This window comes from Mustela putorius, unplaced genomic scaffold (genome assembly GCF_011764305.1).
Source record: "Mustela putorius furo isolate JIRA1106 unplaced genomic scaffold, ASM1176430v1.1 tig00000139_pilon_pilon_pilon, whole genome shotgun sequence".
Classification (NCBI taxonomy): Eukaryota; Metazoa; Chordata; class Mammalia; order Carnivora; family Mustelidae; genus Mustela; species Mustela putorius.
The window spans coordinates 6,506,020-6,529,190 of record NW_025421293.1 but is presented as its reverse complement, the minus strand read 5'-3'; the positions used below and the strand labels follow the sequence as shown (position 1 = coordinate 6,529,190).

The following is a 23,171-nucleotide window of genomic DNA, read 5'->3' as shown; positions in this document are numbered from 1 at the left end:
CGGCCTCGCCCCCCCACCGCGCCCTCACTCACCCGCAGACGTAGATGTGGGCGCCGGCCTCGTGGATCAGCTGCCACAGGTGCTCCTTGTCCCTCCGCAGTAAGTGCTGCACGTAGACCTGCGGGTGAGGGCGCACGGTGAGGGCGACGGTCCCCGCACGGTCCCAGCACGGTCCCAGCACCGCGGCGTGGGGGCCGGCCCGAGGCCTCACCTTGTGCGGCTGCTCCCGGGAGAAGGCCACGCTGAGCTGGGTGAGGGAGCCGTCCTTCTGGAACCCGGCCAGCTCCTCGCGGTACAGGTAGTCCTCGTCGGCGCGCCGGCAGCCGTAGTACAGCAGCGTCTCCCCGACCTCCTTGCCTGCGGGGGCCGGGGTGGCGGGCAGGGGTGAGGTGGGGCCTCGGGGCAGGGGTGGGGGTGTGCGCCCGACCTCACGGGACCCGTCCGGCGCGCGCGCTCACCCTGCTGCCGCAGCCAGGCCCGCTCCTGGATGAAGCCGATGAACGGAGCCACCCCGGTGCCGGGGCCCACCATGATGACCGGCGTGGTGGCCTTGAAAGGCAGGCGGAACTGGGACTTGCGCACGAACATGGGCACCAGGGCCCGGCGGCCGTTCTCCCCGGCCGGCTCCTTGGCCCGCAGCCAGCTGGTGGCCACGCCCTTGTTGACGCGGCCGGCCTTGGTCTCGTACTCCACGGCCACGGCACAGATGTGCACGGAGTTGGGGTGGACCTGGTCGGGGCGGGGCCGGGGTAAGTACGCCCCAGGCCCTGGTTCCCCGGGGCCCGTTGCCGGAGTCTCCTCCATACTGGGGTGTCCCCCGACCCCCTGCTTGGTCCTTTGCGGCCCCCACAGCTCCTCAGAAGCCCCTTCCCAGCAGCCGCCTGGCCGGCTCGACACAGGCCGAGCGCCGTCAGCAGCCCCGCGGCCCGGAGCACCCCCGCCCCCCCAAAGCCCGCCCCGCACCTTGGAGGACGAGGCGATGGAGTAGTAGCGGGCCTGGAGGCGGGGCAGCAGCTCGCACAGGTGGTCGATGGGAGGCCGCAGGGACGGGTAGTCCTGCAGGACGGCCAGGATGTGCCTCCGGGCCTCCACCACCCAGCTCAGGTACAGCTCCTGCGGAGGACGGCAGCGGGGTGAGACGCGGGCGCGGGGCACACGGCCGAGGCGGCGGCACCCAGTGCGGGCGGCGGAAGGGCAGGGCCCACCTTGCCCTCGCCCGAGGACGAGGCCATCTTGCGCAGCTGCTCCTGCTCGGAGGGCTCGGAGGCGTACTGGGCCAGCTCGTAGAGCACGTTGGTGCGCGGCGGGTTGGTGATGTCCAGGTAGTAGGTGAGGGCCGTGCGGTACGACGTGGGGCAGGGGAAGGGGTGCTTCTTGTTGGACTCCTCTGCGGGGAGACAGGACGACCGGGCTCAGCGGCCGCTGACCTGTGGGTCTGCTCCAGCACCCGCGACAGTGGGGGCTCGGCAGGGGGGTGGGGGGTGGGCCGTGGATTCGGGGACTCACCGTCGAGATTGTTCAGGGACATGACGACGTCCAGGTCGGCACCCAGGATCTCGCCGAGCTGGCTGACCAGGGTCGAGTCATTGGCTGGGTAAACGGCCACGTGGTCCCCGGACTCATACCTGGGGGGTCGAGGGGAACGTGGGGCTCAGGAGGCGTCTGGGCCGGTGGCGGAGGCAGCCCGGAGGCCCTGGGCGGGCGGAGGCAGGGGGCAGCCGCCGGCACCTGAGTTTGGAGTCGGAGATGTCTAATTCCAGGTGCATGAGGTGACGCTCGGTTCCCTGGTTCAGCTTCCGGTTGGTGGTGACCGCAGCCAAGAACGGATTCTTGGCATCAAAGGGGCTGGGTGGGGAAGAGCGCGGTTCTGTGATTGGCCGGGGCTCGCCTGCATCTCCCCGCCCCCACGGAGCCTTCGGGTTTCACAGGACACAGGGAACCTCAGAGCTGACCTCCAGGGCCCCAGCAAGGCTCTCCCAGTTATGTAAAAGGTTCTCCCAGCCCGATCCAAAGCAGTGCCCCCCAACAACTCCCCAGAGCGGGCAGAGCTAGGTTATCGGTTCCCTGTTTGCAGATCAGGAAACAGGCTGGCCCCTAAAACCCAGGAGACCCTCCACACGCTACCTGTGGGCTGTGTGCACAGGAGAACCAGATGCCCTTGACAATGGCTCCCCCAGACCGAGGGGCCCGGGGTCCCCCGGCAACCACGGAGCAGAACTCCTTCACCCTGCGTGCCCTGCACCGGGCACCAACAGAGCTGAACCCTGCACAGTCACTGAAACGTGCACTTCCCTCTGAAAGCAGGGCCGCTGGTCTAAAATCCTGGGAATACTGGGGGGACTTGCCCTGGGTGGCAGTCGGGGGCCCAAGAGAGGAACGCTGTGTTTGGACAAAGTCCAGATACCAAGGGGGGTATTAAGGCAGGTGAGCCCTTCTGCCAAAGTTCGGCCAGACTTATGCTGTCGTGGTCTGGGCAGATCTGGGCCTCCCCGCCCCAGGGTCTTTCCGGAGCTGTGTCTCCGGAAGTGCTGATGGCCCAGGGCCCATCTCCCAGCTGCTGTGGCCTGGCCTGGGGGGACCACTGGGAGAGGCCGGGGCAGCCTCCGCCTCTCTGCTCTAGGCCTTATGCCCTCCTGGGTGGTGGGGATGAAATCGCGGGTGCCCCCACCCCTGCCCGCTCCGGGGGAGGGTGGAGGTGAAGGGGCTGCCAGGTCCTCCGGGCGCCCGGAGCCCCGAGCGCGCTCAACTCACGGTTTCTGGTTCTCGTAGCTCTTCAGACGGCCCATCTCCCCCACGTACACCTTGGCCGGGTCTATGTCCGGGTGGACCACAAGCTCATACTGGCGGATGCTGGGGAGGGGAGACGGGGTGAGATGGGGAGGGGCCCGAGAGGGGGGAGGCTGCCTCAGGGCCAGGGCCAGAGACCGCACCTTCCAGGGGGAGGGCCCAGGGTGGCGGGAAGGCGAGCGAGCAGACGAGGAGCCGCGGGCTTCGAGGCCGCTTCATAAGAACATAAGGAAGCCCCCTGCCACCCAGCACTTGCAGGCAGAGCCCAAGTGCTGGGACCTGGGGCCCTCGTGCTGTGCCCGAGCTGCTCCTGGCTTCTGGTGTCCTCGCTGGGACCCCACCGGGCGGGCTCTCCCCCCCCCAGCCCACGGGCCCCGTCTCACCTGGACTCCTCTCCGGTGGCCTCCACCCCGAAGTGCTCGCACACGGCCGGCCAGAACTGTTCTCGCCACGTGATGAAGTCCTCCTCCAGGCTGGAGACCAGAGGGAATGAATGAGCCCAGCCCTCGGGAGCCCCCGGCCCCACGCAGCCCGAGGGCCGCTCAGGGATGTAACCCAAGGCGCCGGGCAGCATCTGGAGGGTCTGTGCTAACCGGGCGCAGCTGCCCTCCGCGCAGGGCTGGTGGAGAGGAGGGGGCGAGGCAAAAGTGGGGACAGGGACGGGGCGGGGACTGGGGCGGGGACCGCCTTCCTTTGCCCTGGGTGATGCCCCGCAGGAGGCTTGCTGAGGTGTGGCTTTGCGCTCCGCTCCCCTCGTGTGTGCGGTCGGCCCTGACCCCCGACCCCGCGGGCTCCGGGCGGGACCAGGCACTCACTTCCCATCGTCATCGCCCATGCCCAGCTCGAAGATGCGCTGGGCGCCGAGCTGCTCCAGCCGCTTGTCCACGTACTTGCCCATGGCATTGAAGTGCTCGTAGGTCTTGTTGCCAAGACCAAACACCTGTGTGGACAGAGAGGCGGGTCTGAGGCCAGCTCCGGGGTCGGGGTGAGTACCCCCACCCCCTAGCCAGCCAGGCCACAGGCTCAGGCCTCCACGGCTGCCAGACACCTGGCACTGTGAGGTGGGCCACTGTGACCCCTGGAAGTGGTGGGCTTCCAGGTGACCCGCAGCCTCTAAGCCTCAACCCTGGGAGGGGCAGCAGGCAATTCAGCCCCCGCCCCGGGGCTCCGAATCTGGGCCAGCCTGGTCTACCTTTCTCGCCTGTATTCTGTACCCAGTGTCCCTGGGAGCAAAGTGGCGGGGGGCAGACGACAGGGCCGTCCCAGGAGCAGCCTTCCCCGGGTCTTCCCTGTAGGCACCCCCAGCTCGAAGCCCCTGTTCTCACTCCTGGCTGATGAGCAGGACATGGGAACGGGAAGCTTTCTGCTGGGACACAACGGAGGGCCAGAGGCCCAGGGGAGGTGCCACAGGCTGGGGAGAGGCTGCGGCAGGGAAGCTGGGGTGACTCACCGCATACTTGACTCCGGAGAGGTCCACGTCAGTCTCCTGGAGCCAGTCATAGAAGTCCTGGGCGTTGTCCGTGGGGTCCCCCTCACCATAGGTGGCCATGCAGAACACGGCCAGGGAGTTCTCGATCTCCGGCAAGCTGCCCAGGTCGGCCTGGGGAGACAAGAGCAGGGCCCGGGCCCAGCGACCACGACTGAGCCATGTCAGGTCTTCGCCTGATGGATGCGGACGGGTGAGCCCAGGCCTTGCCTGGGGCAGCTGCCACGTCCCACAGGCTCTGGGAGGGCAAGGGAGTCCTTCAGGAAGGGGCACCAAGCAGTCATGGAGGGCTGCACGGAGGAGGGTGGCGTGTGAACCCGTGAGTGGGACAGTTGGTTCGGAGTGTTGGGAGGAAGCATTTCCAGAGGAAAGGAACAGCAGACACAGATGAAAACCTGCGAGGGCCTGGGTACGGGGCCAGCAGCTGTTCCCAACCTGCTTCCCTGGGCCTTGGGCCTCGGCCCCTGGGGGAGAACCTCCTCGTCCCGCAAAGTCCCAGGAGCACAGTGGGGCCCTAACCAACTGTTGGCCAAATTAACAGAGGGCCGTGGGCAGAGTTGAGGGGCGGTGCGGGCCACGGAGACTGAAGGTTGGGGGTGGGGCCGTCGGGGGACAGGAGCGCGGGTCTGAGAAAGGGCCCTGGGCAGTGTGGTGCGGGAGCTGCAGGAAGGCAACTCCGGATTCACCCAGGACCCCCTGGCTCCCTGGCCGCTGCCTCTACCTGGGGCCGGGGGCCGGGCTGGTCTCGGCTCTCCTACCCCCATCAGGAGGCAAACAGCTGGAAGTTTCCATTGCCATGCTCGGGGAAGGATGAAGAGCCGATGCCAGGAGGCGCCCGAGCAAGGCAAGCCGCGCGGCTCCCCTCTCGGAGAGAGGCTGCGGGCGGGGAGAAGGACACGAGCACCAAGTCCCGCAGACAGGCCTGGGTGGCCTGACGGAGCACCGTGTTGAGGACAGGGGCATACTGTGGCTCCCAACGGGCGGCCTTAACCCCCAATTATCAGGCTCCCCTGGCCCCTTCCCTCTGGCCCTGTTCTGGTTACGGTTAATACACAAGTTACTATGGCCTCATGTTGTGGCCCAGCTGCAGGGCTCCGGGAGGTGCCCCCACCACCGGGGTTGCAGGGACCACCTCCCCTGCCGCCGCAGTTTGGGGGCACAAGGGAGAGGCGGGAAACACTTCCTCCCCGGACTGCTAAGACCCGTTCACTTTTCTTCTTTGTAAAGATTTTGTTTATGTATTTGGCAGGCAGAGATCACAAATAGGCAGAGAGAGATGGGGGGGGAGGCAGGCTCCCTGCTGAGCAGAGAGCCCGATGCGGGGCTCGATCCCAGGACCCTGAGATCATGACCTGAGCTGAAGGCAGAGGCTTAACCCACTGAGCCGCCCAGGCGCCCCCCCCCAATCCACTAGGGGCTTGAGTCCCACCTCCCGGCACCGGCCAGCCCCGGAGAGCCGCGGTGTGCGCGGCCGCGGGAGCTCACACCTGCAGACCCGGGGCCACCAGGCCGGGACCAATGCCAGGGGATGCCCATGCCTGTCCGTCCCTTGGGCTGGCTCAGTCCCTTACACGCCTCTATGCTCCAGACGCCTTGACCAACACTACTGGAAAGGCCGGGGGGCAGGGAGTGCTCACCAAGTCGTACTCCTCGGGGTCCGCGGCCATGCCCCGCAGCCCGTAGCGGTGCGCGTCCTTGGACAAGCGGTTGGCAAATTCCTCCGCCGTCCCCGTCTGGGAGCCGTAGAACACGATAATGTTCCTGCCCTGGAGAAGGCCGGACACGGGGTGTCAGTGAGGGACCTCGAGCCACAGGCTTCACCAGAGCCTCCAGGTGACCGCGGGGCAGGCTGGGCAGGTGGGGTCCCTCCAGGAGACCCCCTTCCTTCCTGCCTCAAGTCCTCCTAAGTCACTCTGGGGCGGTCCCCTCGCTGCCATGGCGACTGTGGCTGTCAGCGACGAAGGCCACCCAGACAAGCAGCTGCTCGAGATCACAGTGTGGACAGATTATTAAATGACACAGGAGAACACATGATGTAATGTTCAGTTAAAAAAAAAAGACCAAACAAAACGTACCATATACTCCTACTTTGTTCTCGACCCACAGCGTGTGTACGTCTGTGTGTGTTTATACTCACGCACACATGAGGGGAAAAGACCAGCCAGAAGTAGAGCAAAAGTCAGTCTCCACGTGGAGAACCGTGCGTGATTACAAAATACTCTTCACAAAAGTCTCGGTGACAGGAAAGGTACCCAGCGGGTGGGCTCCCGCGCTCTCCCCTCCACCTGCCTCCTGCGGCCTTCACAGCCGGAGAGAAGCCGGACCTGTCTTCCCCAGACTCCCTTGCGGCACGGGGTGCAGCCAGTTAGGCCCCGCCGACCGGACAGGTCCTGCAGGATCCGGAAGACAGAAGCGAGGCACAGGCCCCCTTCCGGTCCCTTTACGCAACGTGAGGTTCGCTCTGCGGTAGGATTCCAGTGCCCGCAACCCCTACAGCGCTGTCTGGTTTTTGCCCGGAGCCCAAATGTGTGGCTACAAAGGACAAAAGAAAATGTATGGATTATAACTGCTTTAAAGTGTTCTCTTACCTTTTCTATTTCCCCAATGTCCTATAGATGATCCCAAAACGTTCTTTTAAATAACTGTTAGAAAAACTGCTTAGTAAAACAGGACAGTCTTAGGATTTCAGGCTAATGGAATAAAACAGGATATAAAATAGTAGCTAATTGTTTACAGCAGCGTCGAAACGTAGGAAGCCCTCAGGGAGAAGCGTCCGAGGAACTTGCAAGAAGCTCCCGATGAAGGATTCAGCCACAGCGAGAGGCAGAGTTTGCGCAGAAAGACGCGACTGAATTCAAGAGGTCTGTTCCGCCGGCACCAATCCAGAAAGCACCGCCAGCCAGAGCAACATCCCAACAGCTCTCTCTACCTCCACAGCTTCCTCCTCGAGGTCAAGTGGAGAGAGAAAGCCTTCGGCTGAAGCGTGATTTGGCGGTGAGAAGGAAAGCAGCGCCGGCCCGCGCCATGAGACGGAGCCCGGAGCCATGAGGCTCGGAGAAAGGAGCCGGTCACGGAAGGATTCTGTTTCTAGGAAAGGCCCCCAATGGGCAACCCTCTAAGGGGCCCAGCAAGTAGCTGAATGGTTGCTTCAGGCTGAGGGGGATGCGGGTTAGGGAGTGGGGACTGGTTGCTAATGGGTACAGGGTGGCTTTTTGAGGTACAGAATGTTCTAGAACAGACTGTGGTGGTTGGTGCAAATCTGGGAATACACTGAAAGTTCTTAAGTGTATACTTTAAAAGGTGACCTGTGTGGAACATGAGCTGTTTCTCACTGAAGCGGTTACATATAAAATAAGAGCCAGGGTGGGGCTGGGGGCTGGGGGCAGGGCCCAGCAGTACGGAAATGAAAGCGAGCTTTGTGAAACCTCCTAAACTCAAACAGTACGACACGGTCCACAGATAGCCTGACCATGTACTGCGACAGGAAAAATCTAGAAAAAGGCCCCAATACATCTGGGAATCGTAAGATGGGCCGCGGCACGGAGCTCAGTGCGGAATCAACGGCTCCCATCGGACGCCGGGACAGATTCCCGACAGACCGGATTTTAGCTACGAACAGTGAGAAAGTACTAGAGGGCACTGAAAAGAAAATGTGCAAGAGTTCTCTTCTGTTTACAGTTCATGACTCAAACTGCAAAGAACTGAAGTCCAGAAGTCACGGGAAGAATCAAGCACACGAATAACGACACGGTGACCCGCTCGTGCGCACGAACCGGGGCACGACACGAACGTGTAACCAGGAAAAATATCTGTAACTCATGTCACGAACAGGGTTCATCTCCCTCCTCACTTCCAGGAATTCCTCGAGAAGGACCGACCCCGACAGAAGAGCAGGCGGGAGATTTGCAGCGAGAATCTATAAAACGGGAAATGCTGTCCCAACACGCGGAAACCTGCCGAAACCCATTCATAAGAAAAATGCAAATTGGAAGGACACAGGGAGAGCTTTGTTTAACCTAGAAAACTGGCAAACGCCACACTGGGATGATGAACTCTCCTGGCAAAGCTCAGGGGCACCAGGTTTGCCCACAGCCTGCTAATGCGAGTGCACCGGGGTGACCCCGGGGGCGGTGGCGGGGGGCACCTGGCAGCTTCTACAGCTCAAGTTCAAAAGTGCACGCCTTGGGATCCCACGGTTCCAGTTCTGGGATTTTACTGTGTTTGCTCCTGTGGACATGGGTCGGCAGAGTGCGGGCAGCGCCGTTCCGAAGAGCTAAGGGTTAGAAGGAGTCCAAGGGCCCACTGACGGGGCGGAAAGACAAATGTCACGTTCACGGTCGCAGAATGAAATCACTATGGAGCTCGGTAGAGGAGGCGGCGTCTCTGAACTCTGCGAGGTGCTCTAACACAGACCAGTCACTTAAAGAACAGCAGCTACAGAAGAGCCTGGTTTATGACCACGTGTAATACGCCACCCTTTGTGTTTTAAAGAGACGTGAGAATCTGGGGGCTGGTGGTATTCGCATGCGGGAGCTCTAGAAGGATTCACAAAAGGCTAAGAACCCTGGTGCTGCGTGGCAGGGACAGGAGGAGAGAGGCTTCCTCCTGAAGAGTTTGGGATTTTAAGCGTGTGGATGTAGTACTTTCCCGGAGCATGAAATACTTCATCAAAACCAGAGAAAACCATGGCTGGGCACTGGCCACAGCTGTGTGAGGTTTGTACCCGCCAGGGCCCGGGCCTGGACTGGGCAGGAGGACAGGGGAGAGCCCCGGAGTCGGAGGGAGAAGCTGGTCTCGGTGTGGTTGGTTCAAGAGGTAAACATCCAAAAGACAGCGGAAGCCTTCCGGGCCACGCAGGACAGCTTCCGGGCTTTGGAGAGATGAGAAGGTCCGTGCCTGTCCTCCTGTCTCTCCCCGAGTGGAGCCGGCCTCCCGCCCCCATCCACCAGGGCCTCGACCCCTTGGGGACGGGCACAGACACAGAGAAAACTCACCGTCTTCTTCATCTTTTCCACAAAGCTGCTGTCCTTGACGGAGGACGTCCTGAAAAACAAAAGTACCTGGTGGGCATGGGGTGCGCGTGGCCCCGGGGCAGGACTTCTGAACTGAAAGCCTCCCGAGACCCCCCTCTGCCAGGGCGGGGATGGGGGCCATTTCCCAGGATCAGAGAGAACAAAGAAGGTCAAGGCCGTGTCTCCCATCCCTCACCATCCAGCCAGGGGTCCGGATGGCCCTGTCCCACCTCCAGTCCCCGCAGGCCCCCACGGCCACAGGCCGGGGCACGCAAGCCCCTTCAGAAGCTTCTCCCGCCGCGCCCGCCACTCCGCTCCACACATTCTCTGGGAAGGCTCTCCGCACAGGCGCCCCGGGGGCGTCCAGCCCCTCCCTCCACAGACCCCTGCTTCGCCCCCAAGCCCCCCTTCCCGTCCGAGCACTGGGGCCACAGGGACCTGCTCCCTTCTCCATGGCACCTTCTGGGGACCTGCGCCTCGTCCCCTCCAGACAGCAGCACCACTGCGGCCCACCCTGCCCCTCCCGGCCACTGGCCTCCTGTTCTCTTCTCTTCCTCTGGCCCAGGCCTGCGGAGTCATCTGAAGACGCGCAGTGAGGGGCATCTGGGGGGGCACAGTCAGCTGAGCCTCTGACTCTTGGTTTGGACTCAGGTGGTGGTCTCAGGGTTGTGGGATCGAGCCCCGTGTCGGGCTCCACACGCCATGTGGCGTCTGCTCCAGATTCTCTCTCTCTCCCTATGCCTCTGACCTCCTGCCTGCTCTCTCACTCTCTAAAATAAATAAATCTTTAAAAAATAATCAAAAATCGGGACGCCTGGGTGGCTCAGTTGGTTAAGCCACTGCCTTCGGCTCAGGTCATGATCCCAGCGTCCTGGGATCGAGTCCCACATGGGACTTGCTCAGCAGGGAGCCTGCCTGTCTCTCTGCCTCTGCCTGCCGCTCTGCCTGCTTGTGTGTTCTCGCTCTCTCTCTCTCTCTCTCTCTCTCTCTGACAAATAAATAAATAAATAAAATCTTTAAAAAAAATAATCGAAAATCAAAAATAAAGACCCACCCAGTCAGCCTTGCTAGGGACGCTCAGGCTCAAGGCAGCAAGGCACAAAACCCAGACCTCTCCCTGAAGGGCAAATCTTCGGGAAGCATGCAATGTGGCCAATCTGAATGCAGTGCCCAGTCTGAACACTAAAATGTGGTTGTTTCAAGATGGCACTGTTGAGGACACGAAAAGTGAGCCACGACACAACAGACGTTTGCAATTTCTGTGTATCTGACAAAGGACTTGAGTAAAGAACGTAAGAAAAACCTTTACAGATCAATTAGCAAAAGACGGATAATCCAACAGAAAAAGCTATCAAAAGGGGCGCCTGGGTGGCTCAGTGGGTTAAGCCTCTGCCTTCGGCTCAGGTCATGATCCCAGGGTCCTGGGATCGAGCCCCACATCAGGGTCTCTGCTCAGCGGGGAGCCTGCTTCCCCCTCTCTCTCTGCCTACTTGTGACCTCTCTCTCTCTGTGTGTCAAATAAATAAAAAATATCTTAAAAATTAAAAAAAAAAGCTATCGAAAGACCTGAACAAGCACTTTCTTAAAGAGAGCATCTAAGGCTACTATCGGGAGAAGCGGCCTCATTAGTTACCAGGGAAACAGAAGAGAAGACCACGGCGCAGCAGACGGTGGCTTGGCAGCTCCCCGGTGCTGCTCGGCGGTCTCTCCTGTCTGCCCACACCCCAGCACCTTGCTCCCCGGTGCAGAGCGGATAGAGCGCAGCAGTGCCCGTGCACCAAGATCCGTGTGTAGAATGTTCCAGCAGCGTTAGACATGTGGGTGCCAAATGGGAAACACCCTAATTAACGTCCACCCGCAGAACAAACAGAGAACGACATTCTCCATCGTGGCAAGAATGATCACTGTGCACACGCACGTGAATGAGTCCCGGGGCGGGAGGCCAAGTGCAAGAAGCCAGACGGGGGAGAGAGTGGGAGCATGACTTCGTTGTACAAAGTCCCCAAACAGGCGAAACCCATGCACCGGGACCGGAGTCAGGCCACGGCGAGGGGCAGCCGGGGCTCCCAGGGCGCCGAGAACAATCTGTGCTTTGATCTGGGAGGTAGTTAGCCCTTGCTCATGTGCTGAGGTCATCTCTCTGTGTGTCCCTTTCTGTAGAGACGCTATTTTCATAAAGGTTATGCATCCACAATTTGCTTCCCAAATCTGCTTTTTCCCCACAGACAACACGCTTGGGCCGGCAGGGGCGCAGCGAGGTGGGGGGTCACGCAGAGGCTCGGCAGCCCGGGCTGTCACGGCCATCCTGCCAATCCGCAGCCGAGTGAACTTGAACCTGGGCTTTGTTGTTGCTCATCTAGAACACGGGCCTGACAGATACCACTGTGCAGGCTCTGGCAAATGTCACCGAAGAAAAGGACAAAAAGGTGCTGCGCTGTGTCTGGGGGGACCGGTGTCCATCGTCCAGGGAGGCTGCTTGTGGCCCGGCGGCAGTATTTGTGCCCAGTAAGGGTCTGGCAAGGGCCCGGCCCCAGTCTGACTCCAAGGTCTCTGCTCCTCCCACGACATCCTGTGGCTGCCTGTGCACACGCAAGTGCAATAAAGTCCCAGGGAACACAGACGCAGGCACGTGCGCGTGCAGACACGCACCCCCACCACGGCACGACAGTGCGTCTGTGCGGGCCTGGGGGCTGGAGACCACGGGGAGACCTACCAGGAAGCTTCCTTTGGAGGAGGGCTCTGCCAAGCTGTGTAGACACGTGATTTTGCGAACATAAAGGTAACAGAGCTCCTACCTACGCTCCCTGGGTTTTTCACTACGTTAGGTCCAGGACCAGAGCCATTTTCAGGGCCCCGGAGTTCAAGGGCATTACCTGTGGGGACCCACGGGCCCTGCCCACCACCCGCTGCCCAGACCTTCCCACCCAGACACAACCCCACAGCCCAGGAACCCGGAACAGGCCCTCCCCTCAAGGCGGCAGGGCAAGAGCAGGACCACAGGTCCTCAGGCCTACACCCCTGCCCTCCCCACTCCAAAGGGGCCCGGTGTCTGGACATCTCGAACTGCATGTCTGGCATCTGTCCCTGCCCGGCCTCGAACAACCACGTGTTCCCTGCCTTTCCCGTTCATGCTCCGCCCAGACCACGGCGCTTGCAACCCCGCACGCTCTCCCAGGTTCGGTGCCGGACCCCCACCGCTGCACGCCTGGTGAATTCTGAGCCATGAGAGCTGATGACCTACACTGAGCCAGAAACTCGAGCGTGAACGGACGCTTCGGCGAGGGACACACTGTGATGAGCCGGGGAGAGCAGCGCAGGGACGGAACCACACGTGGCTTCCCTCTGTACGTGGCCACAGCCGCCCGAGAGCCACTGATCTGTACTTAACAAATGGTCAGAACGGCGAAGTTCACAAGGTGTGAACCAACAAACGAAAACAAATGAAATGTACTTAGCTGACACCTAAAAAGCAGCCCCTCAACGGTGCCCCCCACTCCCCCACCTCCCCCCAGCCGCAGACCACCACACGGTCTGGGGTAGGAGGCGCGACCCATAGGATCAAAACAAGAGTCTGTGTCCTTGAAAAACGGAAAGCACACTGCTAATTCCTCCCAGAAACGGCCTCCAGAGAACAACCCCAGCACCCTGAGAGGGGAAATTGCAGGATTCGAACACGAGGCAGGTGGTGCCTATGCTGTTTCCAATTTTGGTTTTTCGTATTATAATTTCGTATTGTAATAATAACAACATAATAATAAAGTGTATCACGAATATACTTTACAGTTATAAAAGTGGGGGGGACACAACTCCAACGTCTAAGAATTAGGGAGAGGCAGGACAGGGGAGCACAGTCCCCACCCACCAGTGGGGAAGGAGACTCGTGACCCGCCGCTAAGCAGACAACGCGGGTTACAGAGTAAGGCAGGGGGCGCGATCCCATTTTGACTAGAAGACGGGAAGGTCTGGAAAGCACAGGCGAGCCCGCCCGCGGAGAACGGTTCTGTCCCAGGGCGGAGCGACTGTCTTTGTTTCCTTCCTTGGCTGACTTCTAAGCCCAAGCCCCCACCCCTCTTCCCTACAGCGAGCACGAAATGTTTCTGCACCGAGAAAATGAAAACCGCAGCGTAGGTTTAGAAACATGCGTGGAGACAGATCGACAACGTCGATGACCAGAACAGCGAGGCCCCAAGCAGAGACCGAAGCAGAGAAGCTACAGAGCCCTCGGGGGCGGGGCGTGCCTCGCACCTTCCAGATGCCCTGGGCCACGCTGACCTCCGGCTCATAGCTGCCTGGTGCCTCCGCCCACAACGCTCTCCGTCCCATGAACTCCTGCGTATCCCTTCCGACACAGCACACCATCTCCTCCTCAGGGCACCCCTCCCGGCTCCTCACGTGGGAAGGTTGTCTGTCACCACCTTCAGCGTGGCACAGGCTTCCATCCGGGCCCGGGACTCCGTGTCCCCGACCCATCGCTCCATCTGCGGCTCGGGGGGGCAGCTGCTTGGGCCTCTGCGCTCAGCCCCAAGCCTGGCACCGAGCACGGCCTCTGGGGCCGTCGGGCCTGAGAAGGTGGCTGGAGGGCTCCCGACCCACCGGACACCCTCCAGGCTTCGACATCAGAAAAGCCAACTCCTGTCACTTCTCAAGGACCGTGGTTCCGTCTGAGGAAGGGGGACGTGAGACTTGCCCGCGGGAGGCATGAGGGGTACCCCCTGCCATGCCAGGAGTGCCAGCGCCGGCCTCCACGGGCAATCTTGGAGGATGGGAGGGCGCAGCCCCCATGGATTCCGGACCTGCCACCAAGTGGGCCTGCGACGGACAAGCGGTGGCCTTGCAAGCCTCAGACTCCTCTTACTGAAAACACCGTGCCTTGGTTTCTGCGGCCTCCCCTCCCTGGCCTTGTACGCCATCTGGAGTCTGGATAACCCTCAAGGACAAAGAGGGTGCTGCCCAGGAGAGAGCCATCTGGGTCACCCTGGGACTTCAAAGACGCCCAGCGGCCCGGGTAGACCAGACCGTCCACCCAGAGGGCATCCCAAGACACCCGCAAAGGCCTCCCAGAAGAACTGGGTTCTATTCTCAGAGACAGAAAACGGCTCCCAAGGGAAAGCCACAGAAACTGGCTGCCAACGGCTCTTGGATGAGGCCCACGCAGTGGGGGAGTGGGGAGGGGGTGGGCGGAGCTGAGCTCTGGCCGCCCTGGGGTGCCTGGCCTCTGCCCCAGGGTGTGTGGCCTCCAGACACAGGCATGGGGCGGGAATTCCAGGCCGGCTGCTCGGAAAGTGGGGGCCGGGACGGGGGCCGGAGCAGGGCCTGCTGGGAACATTCAAGGACGGGCAAGACGGGGCCTGCCCTCCGGGGAGAAGGACGTTCTCTCTAGAAGCGCGAGCACCTCTGGAGGCCAGCTGGGGCTCCTTCAGTAGCTTCAGCCCGGACCCTCTCCCCTGGGCTCCGGGGGTGGCTTCCAGAGATGTGGGGTGGACCGTGCTGCATGGGGAGAAGGAGAAAGCCGAGGAGACTCAGGGCGACCCCGCGCCTCCAGGCACCGCCCCGACACGACTGGATGCCGTTTGCTGATGCTCCCACAGGCTACATGTGGCCTCGGGGAGCAGCAGAACCTGCCCCCATCCCTGCCCCGCCAAGCCTGGCTGCTAGGCTCAGGGTGGCAGAGCTCACCAGCTGTCCACGTGGGGCCACACCTGAGTGCCCTCGACTGGCCCCACCCTGCCAGACGGCTCCACACTGGCTGGTGCACCTGGATCCTGCTCTTTCCCAGGCCGGGGAGCCCGCGACCGGGGCCTTCCTGGTTTCCAGCCCAAATCTCTTCCTTTGGAAGCAGAGAATGCAGCTTGCAAACCAGAACCCAAGAGACTGGGGGTCCCACGAACCGGATGAGCCCCCCGGGGACCACCCGACTCTGCTGGTCAGCTCCACAGGGCGCCCCCTCATGCCTCCACGGCGAGCCTGCCCAGGCAGGGGCCCTTCCCGAGGGGCATCGGTGTGGGCTGCTGCGGGGACACGTCCGAAACTAACCTTCTCAGGGTGGGCTCGTCCCGCGGAGAGGAGTACGTGCACCCCATGGCTTCTCTTCCGACCCCAGGACTTAAGGGAGAAGGCAGGTTCCGGCCGGCTCCCGGAAACGGGCAGGGAGCCAGCGGCCAGGAACGCGGGCTCTGTCCATCCCTCCGCAGACGGCAGACGGGCCGTGACCTCGGGGAGTGCCCCGGGCACCCCAGCCCCGCCGGAGCCTCTGCCGAGCCCCTGCCTGCACCCGTCCCCCCGGGGCGGACTCGCCACTCCAGCCCAGGACCTCCCGTGATCCCCTGCGTTGGGGCAACCCCCCCCTTCTGTATGGACCGAGGGAAGGAGAAAACCTTTCCAACCCCGACTCGGGTCTCCTTGGTAACTGTTTATATCGGAGCCCTACTTCCTCCCCCTTTTCCAAATAAAAAAAAAGCAAATCCTAAGGCTGAACACAGCCCTTCTGGACCCTAGAAGGCGGCTGTGCACGTTGCTATGGCGAGGCCGACTGCACAAAGGAAGCCGCATCGATCCCGCTGCCGGGGCACGTCAGGATCGTAGTAAATTAGCTGTGGTTCCTGTCTTCCTCGCCACAAAAGAACTGTGGCCCACGGAGCCCCCAGCGCCGGGCCCATATCACCCAGGGCAGGCACCCCGCACGGCGGGCCCCCATCTACTGCCGAGACGGCTTCCCCATAGGGGCGGCCCTGCAGAGGCCCCCGGAGTACAGAGAGTCAGCGGACCGGCCCAGGCTCGGAGCCCAGAGACCACACGGGTCCAATTAGGGCTTTCCACTCCTAAATTGGGAGCAGGAGTCTCTCTGGTTTGGGCCCCAGAAGTCAGCTGCAGGGCGCCGTTGGGGGAGGACAAAGGGCGGGGAGGGCGAAGGCACTGAGTCACTTGGAAGGAGATAAAGCCCACCGTCCCCGTGAGTCACTTCGTCTCCAGTCCCGGCAGCACGCGGAGGAGGTCGCCACACTCCCAGCTCAAATGTGATTCTCTCGGGGCGCGGATTCCTGCTGAGACCTCCCTGCCCTTGGCGACACGGGGTGGGGGGGCAGCTGCTGGGGACCGGCTGCCCTCCAGAGCCGGCGTGGGGGCAGGTTCTCCACTCCCCGGGGCCGAGGCGCCCGCGACCAGAGACGGGTGAGCACGGAGCCGCGCCGTGGCGGGCAGAGCCGGGGGCAGGCTGGCTGGCATGGGCTCCACGACGCGGGCCCAGCATCTCAGCCGTGGGCAGAGCAGTGCCCGGGCCCCGGGGCTGAAAGCGAGAGCTACCCTGGGTGGAAAGAGAGTGACTTGCTGGGGCTTCCACGCGACCCATCAGCTCCCTCGCCTAAGGAAACAAGAACAGACCCGCAGGGGTGCACCCAGTGCGGATGGTGCTCCCTGCTGTGGCCGCCGGCCAGAGGCCTGTGGGGGGGCACGGGTCAAAGCCAAAACAGAGAATGGGCACTCGGACGTACTGAGTGCCTACCGTATGCCAGCTAGTACTCAAGGGGCTCTACATCCTATTTCTTTTAACTCCCCCACCCTGCCAAGTGGGCAAGGACTTCTATGCCCATTTCTCAGGCAAGGATGGGGCCGGAGGGGAGCAGGAAGCCAGCTTCAGGCCATGAGAGCCCAGAGCCGTGGCAGGCCACGACCGCCCACCAGCAGAGCAGGCTGTGCCTCCCCCCAGCCTGCGGGGCTGAGCACCGCTCACAGGAATCCCCAGACAGGCTCCGCAAGCCCTTCACAGCCCTTCCCAGGGGTCTTCAGGGATCCTCAGGCCTCATCACATGGGGCGCTCTGAGGCTCTAAGGGGCTGCTGTCTCCCTCAGGGACAGCCTCCCATTCAGCCTTCGGCGGGAGTCACCATCACGCGGATCGGGACTCCCCACCGGCCACGCGTGGCCCCGCTGGCCTGCTCTCCCCACAGCATGGGGCAGCATGCTGGCTTCACCCCTCCAGCCCTGCAGACCCCCGGGTCAGGGCCCCCATTTCCCTCAGTGACCCTCAACTCCCTTCCTGACAACCAACTCCCTTGGTGACCTCGCCTGGGGACGCCCCTCCCAGAGCCGTCCCGCCCGTGCTCGCCCTGAGCTCCTGCTCACGCTTCTGCTCGACGCGCCCTGCTGCGTTCAGAGGCCTCCCCCCTGCACCTGCCGCCTCGTCCCGCTCGTGTGTGCTCCTGTGTTCCCGTCCGCCAGAGCCCAGCACGTCTCTCTAGAGAGAGTGGCCCCGAGTTGGGCGTGGAAAACTACTTTACACGGACGGACACGACGCTGTCAGCCTCGACTCCCAGCCTTCCCGGCCCTTCGGTCGAGAGCAAGCCCCGAGACGAAGGTCACGCTGGAAAATGAGCTCCTTTGTGGCTTTTCAGAAGCAAGCCCCAGTGGGATGCCATCAGCAAAACCCAGACTGTGGGAAACCGAAACAGACGGTCTGGTCTCTGGAACAAAACCGCTGCGGGGAGACACGAGGGATGGAGGGTAGCCCGTCCGGGACGAGACTTCCTGCCACGCTGAGGAGGAGGAGGCAGGCGTGAAAGGCCGTAGCTACGTCATTCCATTCGCAGGACATCCGGGAAAAGGCAAAAACTACAGGGACAGAAATAAGATTGCGGTCGGTCACTCGTGGGGGTGGGTGGGTGTTCACTGCACAGGGTCACAGGGAATTTGAGGAACGGAGGAATGTTTTCTGTCTTGACTGTGACACTGGTTCTACAGCCATACCTCTGGCAGAACTCATCAAACCGGACTGTTTTTTGTTTTTGTTTTTTTTTTAAAGTAGGCTCCGTGGCCCCCCATGGAGCCCAGCACAGGGTTTGAACTCACAACCCTGAGATCAAGCCAGAAGCCGAGATCAAGAGTCGGACGTGTCACCGGCTGAGCCACCCTGGAGTCCTGAACCGTAAACTTTAAAATGGCGTGTTTTGCTGCAGGCAGATGATAGCCCAACGTACCTGAACCCCCAGGAGAGGGACTTATAAGATCTAATTATCAACTGCCGTTTTGCTTAGATCCTGAATTTTTTTAAAAAAAGTGTTAAAAAAAAATCCATCTGTTAATCAGGAACTATAAACATGTGCTCCTGAGGGTCTGGGGATCCGGGAGCTTGGGGCTGGCTTTCCTGGCTGTGAGGGCAGCCCCGAGCTGCGTGCAGACAGGAGGGCCCTCGGATTTTATTTATTTTTTTTAAAGATTTTTTTTTTTTTAATTTATTTATCAGAGGGAGAGAGGGAGAGAGAGCGAGCACAGGCAGACAGAGTGGCAGGCAGAGGCAGAGGGAGAAGTAGGCTCCCTGCTGAGCAAGGAGCCCGATGTGGGACTCGATCCCAGGACGCTGGGACCATGACCTGAGCCGAAGGCAGCTGCTTAACCAACTGAGCCACCCAGGCGTCCCAGGGCCCTCAGATTTTAGAAGGAAGGACTATTTTCACATTTCACATCATCTCATAGGGAAGATCTCTGTGATCTGCTACGAAATCATTCCTTTTTTCAGATTTCACCCGGATGGCAGGGCTGCTCCTGAAATACGATGGCTCTCAGACAAGCCAGGAGCCACAGGGAGGGGGGACACGGCTCCGGCTGGCTGGAGAGCTGTGTCCGCCCGCCACCGGCGCTGGCGCTCGCTCTTCTGTGCTCTCTGTGCGTCGGGGTTTGTTTGAAAGGCTCCACAATAAAAAGCTTTGTTTTTCTTTAAAGCTCTCTGGGGCGCCAGGCATGAAGCCGAGGTACGTGTGGGGGCTCCACAGTGCCCATCACCTCCAACAGAGCAGAAGAAGAGCCCAGCGGCCTGGGTGGGGTACAGACCCCCTACAAGGGTGACCCCGTTCAGCTCCACCGCTCCTCTGATGGTTTTCTTTTTCTAAGAGAAGCTGTAAGTCTGGGTTTTATGTGCCAGCCTTTTCAATGTTCTGATTTATTTTTTATTTATTTTTTGGGGGGGGGGGTAGAGAGACAGGGAGAGAGAGACTCTTTTTTTTTTTTTTTAAAGATTTTATTTATTTATTTGACAGAGAGAAATCACAAGTAGACGTAGAGGCAGGCAGAGAGAGAGAGAGAAGGAAGCAGGCTCCCTGCTGAGCAGAGAGCCCGATGCGGGACTCGATCCCGGGACCCTGAGATCATGACCTGAGCCGAAGGCAGCGGCTTAACCCACTGAGCCACCCAGGCGCCTGAGAGAGGCGCCCTAGCTTGATCTCATGATCCCAAGATCTTGACCTGAGCCGAAATCAAGAGTCAGACACTTAACTGACTGAGCCAGCCAGATGCCCCAAATGTTCTAATTTAAAACAATGTTCTAATTCCAAGATCTAAAACCCCCAGGCAAGCCAAGGCCAGCCTCTAGGCCAGTCCGCACCAGGAACAGACTTAGCGCTAGTAACCGCTGTTCTCTGAAAGTCCCACACGAGGGTCCCACGCGGGTGAGAGGCTCTCACTGCCCCAGGGCAGGCAGAAACACAAATGGCCAACCGACAAGACAGGTGCCCCACGCAGAGTGCTGTGTTCCATGGGTAGGCAAAGTGGGGTCGGTGGGGAACCCTGGGGCTTCAGACTCCTGCGGGAACCATCATACCCAGTGGTCTCTGACCAGGAGCCACCCTGGAACGTTCTGTCCCGGGGCACGAGCCGGGTGGAGGCTGAGGACAAAGTGGGAGCGGGTCGGAGTTACCACCAGCATCATTAGAAGGACGCGCCGCTCTCCTTAACAAGCCTTTAATTGCTACTACAAACGGTTCGAAAGGCCTCTCCAGGGCATACAACCATGTTTGTGGACCAGGAGACTCCATAGTATAAGGCGCCAGTTAATTTATACACGCGAGCCGATCCCGACTAAAACCCCAGCAGGGCTGGTTTTAGTCCCTCTTCAGTTTTGGTGGACACTGACATGCTGGTTTCTACACGGAAGTGTCAGGGCCCAAAGAAGCCAAGAGATTCCTTAAAGAACAAAGCTGGATGTGACTTGCCAGATACAAAGTCAAGAGTGACTTCAAAATCACAGAAAACAGAACAGTGCGGTGTTGACGAAGGGACAAAAAAGCGCATCAAAGGGACAGAACAGTCCAGAAACTGACCGGCATTTCACAGGTCAGTCATGGGTATCTGACTGATGTCAACACTGATGCTGAAGGACGACGGGAAGACAAGGGCCTTTTTCAGTAGCTGGTGCTGGGTGCCGTGGATGGACGCCCACGAGGGACAGAAAGAACCTCAAGTGCCACACACACCCAGCCGATACCAAGTCACCGTCCGCTGGATGCAGGTCGAAGTTCAAAAGCTATACCAGAGGGGCACGTGGGTGGCTCAGTCGGTTCAGCACCAGCCTTTGGCTCAGGTCATGATCTCGGGGTCCTGGGACCGAGCCTCGAACCTCCCACGGGGCTCCCTGCTCGGCGGGGAGTCTGCTTCTCTCCCTGCCTTTCTCCCTGCTTGTGGTTTCTCTCCCTCTCTTCCTCTCAAATAAATGGACAAAATCTTCAAAATAAATAAATAAAAGCTACACTGAAGGAAGCTTTTTTATTTTAAAAAAATGTATTTATTTATTTATTTTAGAGCGAGAAAGAGAGTGCACAAGCAGGAGGAGGGGCAGAGGGAGAAGCTGGGTGTGGAGCTTGATCTCAGGACCCACAGATCATGGCCTGAGCCGAAACCAACAGTCAGATGCTTAAACGACTGAGCCATCCTAAGAATCCTAAAAGGTGCCCCTCAAGGAAGTTTTTTTTTTTTTTTAGAGATGACCAAGCTTTTATTTTTTTAAATAATAGGCTAAAACCAGTGATCCAACTGTATGCAGTACATACAAATTTTTTTTACTAACATAGAATGTAGTATTTGCCCCGGGGGTACAGGTGTGTGAATCATCAGGCTCACACACCGCACAGCGCTCACCATGGCACACACCCACCCAGGGTCCATCACCCGGCCACCCCATCCCTCCCACTCGCCTCCACCCCATCACGGAAGCTTTCAGGAAAAAAAAACGTAAAAAGAACATCTTTATGACCGTGGGATAAGTTAACCTGGGCAGAAAAACATCAGCCGTGAAGGTTTAAGGTCAACCAAAAGGTTGAGGAATGGGACTAAGCGTAAGTCAAGCACTTCTGACCGTCCGAAGACATGCGTAAGAGGGTAAGGAGGCAGCGTTTACCATCTGTCCCGCTAACGAAGGCCCCGTATCTAGAACATAAAGAACCCCGACAAACCGGCTGGGCCAACAACCCACTGGGAGATGATGGGCAAAGTCTGGAAAGGCCCTTCACCCCAGGTTTCTAAATGGCCCGTAAAACATACGACAAGGTCATGGGTCTTCAGAGAAATGCTGGTCGAGACAGGGTGCCTCCACATGCCTGTTGGAATGGCCACAAGAAGAAAGGTGACAAAAGCACGTGTGAGGACGGGACGTGCCGGCGGCGGGCCGGACACCGGGACAAACACGCTGGCACACCGCTTAGCAGGACCCACTAGAGCTGGATTAAACCTTCCCCACGACTCGCCAGCTCCACGTCACGGCACACACGGAACAGAGCAATGTCCGTTCGGCAACCAAACGCACCTACTAGAATGTTCACGGCGGTGCTGTTGGTAACTGTCCTCCCGACCGGAAAGCCTCGGAAAGTCAGTCATCAGAATGAAGAGATTATGGTAATTCACAGGACGGAAAACCAAATCGAGACCGAAGAACACCACTCCCGCCGCAGAGTGGGTGCTCTGACACAGACGACGCGGGGGCCATTCTGGTGACTCGTCCGTCAAAGCACGCGTGAGTTAAATACACTCCGGCAGCAAGGTGACCCGCAGAAACAAGGCAGCCCTTCTGGAACCGACCTTCCCTCTGACCTCCCTGGTCTCCTGCTCCTCATTGCCCGCCCCCCCAGGGCCAAGGGCACTAGACAAAGGGGCGGTTAGAGAGTGTGGTTAGAGACCTAACCGCAGCTCTCTCTCGGCTTTAACACAAAAAACAAAAGACAAAAAAAAAAAAAAAAAAAAAAGGTCTTCCTTCTAGCCACCTGGCCTCCCTCTTGTCTGGTCGTGCCATCCCCCACTGCTTGCAAAGGATCCAAATCTCATAACTTTGGGTTTTGCTCGGCTCCCTTGTCCCGCCTCGTTCCTCCCAGAGGCTTCCTCAGTTTCCCCAATCCCCAAGCCTGCCCTGAGCGGCTGCCTGGCGCCGACTCCCCCGCGCCTTCCCGGCTCTTCACACCCAGGCCCCCACGTCCCATCGACTGTGCCTTCGCTGTGTGAGCCCCAGGACTCCCTTCCCTGGCCTCCCCATCTCTCTCAGGCCCGCTTCCTGGAGCGCCCCCTCCACCCGCCTCCCGACAGCCCCTCATCCACCCTCGTCCACCCCCCACGCAGCCCATGGGTAGCCCTGCCGGTCAGCTCTGCCTGCCTCGTCCACGCCCCGGCCCCACCCCATGCTAGTCACGCAGCCCAGGGCCACGCACAGTCCCCACACTAAGCCCTGAGACTCCCCACTGAGCCGGTGGCCCCTGAGGCTCTGTGCTGCAGCGGAGACCGCGTGTGCTAGCTGGGGACCGAAGTGGTCAGGGACAGAGGTGCAGGCTTTACAGCAGGAGGGCCAGGCTTGTGTCCCTGGGGGCCAGCCGAGTGACCGCTCGGAGTGTTTTCTCTCAGGTGTGAAACAGGGCACTGGTGCCACCTTAAGAGGCCGAGGGCATTGTGGCAAACAGGGAAGCGTGGCCTGTGGAGTCTGCCGGTCTGGCCTGCTCTGCTCCCTGTAGGTCAGGTGACCTGGGTCCTCGGTCACTGGAGTCTCGGTATGCTCATCTGCAAAGTGGGGTGAGCCCTTGAAGGGCTCTGGTGAGACTCGACAGGGTACTAACAGGAGGGATAAAGATAATGACACACGCCATCTGG

General features: G+C 60.2%; 1 protein-coding gene across 5 annotated transcripts in view; it reads right to left on the bottom strand.

Moving 5' to 3' along the window:
• Positions 1 to 23,171, bottom strand: part of LOC101674939 (NADPH--cytochrome P450 reductase) — a 60,215-nt gene that overhangs the window by 484 nt on the left and 36,560 nt on the right. For all 5 annotated transcript variants that reach the window (XM_004761635.3, XM_004761634.3, XM_013061010.2 and 2 more), the window contains exons 3-15: positions 9,268 to 9,316; positions 5,911 to 6,039; positions 4,238 to 4,387; positions 3,603 to 3,727; positions 3,171 to 3,260; positions 2,752 to 2,850; positions 1,729 to 1,845; positions 1,507 to 1,625; positions 1,206 to 1,387; positions 964 to 1,113; positions 459 to 729; positions 212 to 357; positions 33 to 118 (exon numbers count right to left, since the gene is read on the bottom strand). In XM_004761635.3, coding sequence (XP_004761692.1) covers positions 33 to 118; positions 212 to 357; positions 459 to 729; positions 964 to 1,113; positions 1,206 to 1,387; positions 1,507 to 1,625; positions 1,729 to 1,845; positions 2,752 to 2,850; positions 3,171 to 3,260; positions 3,603 to 3,727; positions 4,238 to 4,387; positions 5,911 to 6,039; positions 9,268 to 9,316 — 1,713 coding nt within the window. The remainder of the gene's footprint in view (positions 1 to 32; positions 119 to 211; positions 358 to 458; positions 730 to 963; positions 1,114 to 1,205; positions 1,388 to 1,506; positions 1,626 to 1,728; positions 1,846 to 2,751; positions 2,851 to 3,170; positions 3,261 to 3,602; positions 3,728 to 4,237; positions 4,388 to 5,910; positions 6,040 to 9,267; positions 9,317 to 23,171) is intronic.